At 38.0% G+C, this 3,064-nt stretch overlaps 1 protein-coding gene across 1 annotated transcript in view; it reads right to left on the reverse strand.

Annotated features, from left to right (window-relative positions):
* The window catches only part of LOC126613665 (beta-amylase 2, chloroplastic-like), a 2,833-nt gene extending 139 nt beyond the window's left edge, over positions 1-2,694 (reverse strand). Inside the window, exons 1-5 of the mRNA XM_050281251.1 lie at positions 2,425-2,694; positions 2,205-2,285; positions 1,548-1,751; positions 781-819; positions 266-372 (exon numbers count right to left, since the gene is read on the reverse strand). Of these exons, the coding sequence (XP_050137208.1) occupies positions 266-372; positions 781-819; positions 1,548-1,751; positions 2,205-2,285; positions 2,425-2,694 (701 nt within the window). The remainder of the gene's footprint in view (positions 1-265; positions 373-780; positions 820-1,547; positions 1,752-2,204; positions 2,286-2,424) is intronic.
* Positions 2,695-3,064: the final 370 nt, after the last annotated feature.

Genomic DNA, 3,064 nt, shown 5'->3' on the forward strand with positions numbered 1-3,064 from the left:
ATAAACTAATTAGCAAAGCTTTTCTTATTTAGCACTTAGCTTTGTTTTTCCTTGAATGATTTACAAGGCTTGGGGACTTGGGTATTTATAGCAAACCAAATGAAAGCTACTTAATTAAACTAAGATTATTTACTACCACACAAAACACATTAATTGCACCTAATTATTTTTTTCACACAACCATACCTAACATTGCCTAACTTTGCAATTGCCTAACATTGCCTAACATTGCCTAACTTTGACATTGACTCTCAACAAAGGATACCGTAGCTCTCCACGCGGACCTAAACCAACTTGAATTTCTGATATTATTCCTTCCTCAAAAAACTCATCAAATTCAACTCTGAAGCTCCTCATGTAGTTGAAGTAAACCTGCATTGGTTCCATTATAAAATAACAGAATAGAAACTCTCACCATCAAACAGTAAGAATGCATAGGGTCTGATTCTTATGGTATACAAAAGGAAAGTTCTTAGAAATAAAGAACATATAAACCTGGAATAGGTTTAGCAATAGTTTCTTTTAAAAGATGAGTGGAACATGTAAAAGAAGTCAAATATAGGAAAGGAGCTATGGCAATCCATAGAAATTAAAAGACCAGCAAAACTAAGTAATTCTCGAATACTATACCTCAACAGCAATGCGCCCTCTTAAAACCCGCTCTTTATCAATTTCCCACGTGAGACATTCAGTGTTGCGTTTCCCTTCTTTATTAGTAACAAATATATCAGGATTCTTTTGGCCAATTTCTGTCACCTAGTGAGGAAGTGGAATATGTACATCATCCCCGACTCCACATTCGTGGAATGACATCACGACCTACAGCAATATAGAGTAAGACAATGCACACCATATCCAAAATGCATATTCAAAGGAAAAATGTAAAGCAGAAAATCTTTCTCTTATTTAAAATGAGTTTTAACTGATAGTCTCGCAAACTAATTTACAAAAAGAAAAGCTAGCACTGCATTACTTTTTAGCAATCTGCTCAAGACTATTATGCCCTTTACCTAAGACGAGGGCTAGTCACACATTTAGTACTACGGTCTAGTGGTATTCCTTTTCAGTTGTAAGTGAGAGGTCTTAGGTAAGTGAGAGGTCTTAGGTTCGATTCTCACCAAAGGCGAGTTTGAACCATATTATTGCTAGCCCATAGTGAGGCTAAGCAGTATATGTTTACAACGTTAAGGATCAACAGTATGATGAAATTTGATTCCCAAGTTTAACTTCACAAAAGGGTTTAATCAATTTAAGTAACAGATTTATGTCCTACAGCAACAAAAGTGCATCATGTCGGAGACAAACGTGATACTTCCAGAATCATTCATTGTACGAGGATGCTTAACATTATCAGTTCTAAAAGAAAGAAAAAACCCAAATTGTCAGATTAGTGCAGGTTAACATCTGTAAAAACCGAAAATCTGAAATTCGGCACTGTAATTGACATGACTACTGAAAGGAAACAAGAAACAGACGATGAAGAGAAAAATTGTAATACACAAGCAAAGAGAAAAAAGAAAATGCTAGTATAAGTATATACCACTCACCTGTAACTTAAGGTTAAGATCGCGCACAATTTGGAATAGTTTCTTGTAGCCACTCCAATTATATCCCTGCAGACTGTGTGCCTCTACGATTCCCCACCAGCAATCAACCATAACACCATCAACACCAACCAACTTCAACACTTGTAGCTGATTTCGCAGAGCTTGTAGCTCAACTAGCTCGGAGTTCATATTGATCACACCCAACTGACAGTTTCGCCCACCACGAAACACAAGAACAACTACAGTTAGCCATGACTTGTACAAAAAGATAGCATCAACATGAACAAGATTAAAAACAAAAAATCGAACAGCAATTTTTGTGCACGAGTCTCACTATGATTTGAATGGTCAAACCCAACAAAAATGTGTTTACTTGCTAAATTGTTAATCGGGATCACACATTCAAACATGATTTCACTTAATCGACAGTCTCGATTAACAATCTAACAATTTGACAAGAGAATGATTAAAAACCAAGTACAAATATACAAGTAACACGTATGCTGCTAGACAGTCTTTTATAATACAAGACGATCAATTAGGATCATATTTTGATCAATGTTAGTGATTGAAAGTTTGCAACTTGACAATGAACATTAACAAGTTTCAAAAGCCAACATAGAGTAGAAAAGAGTGCCTCAGAAACTCACGGCCCACGGGTAACATGACATATACAGGAACATACGGCGTGCCGGTAAAATCACGCTCCCCAAACTTTTCCAGCGAAGAGTCTTCAACCTATCATCAAACCAGAAAAAGGTTCCAAATTTCAAATTATTACAGCACAAAAACAATTCCTCCAAACAAAGCACCCCAAAATTAAATTCTGAAAATCAAAACTGACTTCAAAACAGAGGAGTTGGTGTTACATCCTCACCTTGTTGTGATCAACATTTTCACCCACCACAGTCCCCTCAGCACTGTCTCTCACCACGGCGAAACTCCGAGATGGATCACTCCCGAATAGTCTCAAAGGGCACAAATTGAGCTCCGGCGAGCCCCAAAGACCCTGAGAGAGCTTCAGCGAAGCTGTCGCCGTCTTCCTGCTGGACGACAAGGAAGCCATTGTCGTCGCTTTGCAACAAGCACCCGGCGGGTGTGGCAGCCTCAGCGTATGGGATACTTGAGGAGATGAGAACTGTGCCATTCTGAATCTTTCGGAATCGGCAGCCACTGATGTTTTACTCTGCAGGGAACTTTGTAGGGGAAGTGGAGTGGCGGTGTAAGGCGATTTTCCTTTTCATTTTCCAGAAAGTTTTCTCGGGAACCAAACAGGTGGAGTGGCGGGAAGAGAACCTGTGATGATGTTTACAGATCCAAGATACAGTTATTTCAGCACAAAGAAACGAAACAGGCAATTGGGCTTTTTTTTTTTTAAAAAAAAAAATAAATCACTAAATAGTGTGACCACAGTCACAACCAATTCCAATACAGTCGAATAAGAAAACTTTTCTTGCCACATAATGTAAAGTCATTCTGAACATGGAAGTTATTAAAATTAAATTCAGTGCTAATGA

Source organism: Malus sylvestris, chromosome 1 (assembly GCF_916048215.2).
Source record: "Malus sylvestris chromosome 1, drMalSylv7.2, whole genome shotgun sequence".
Lineage (NCBI taxonomy): Eukaryota > Viridiplantae > Streptophyta > Magnoliopsida > Rosales > Rosaceae > Malus > Malus sylvestris.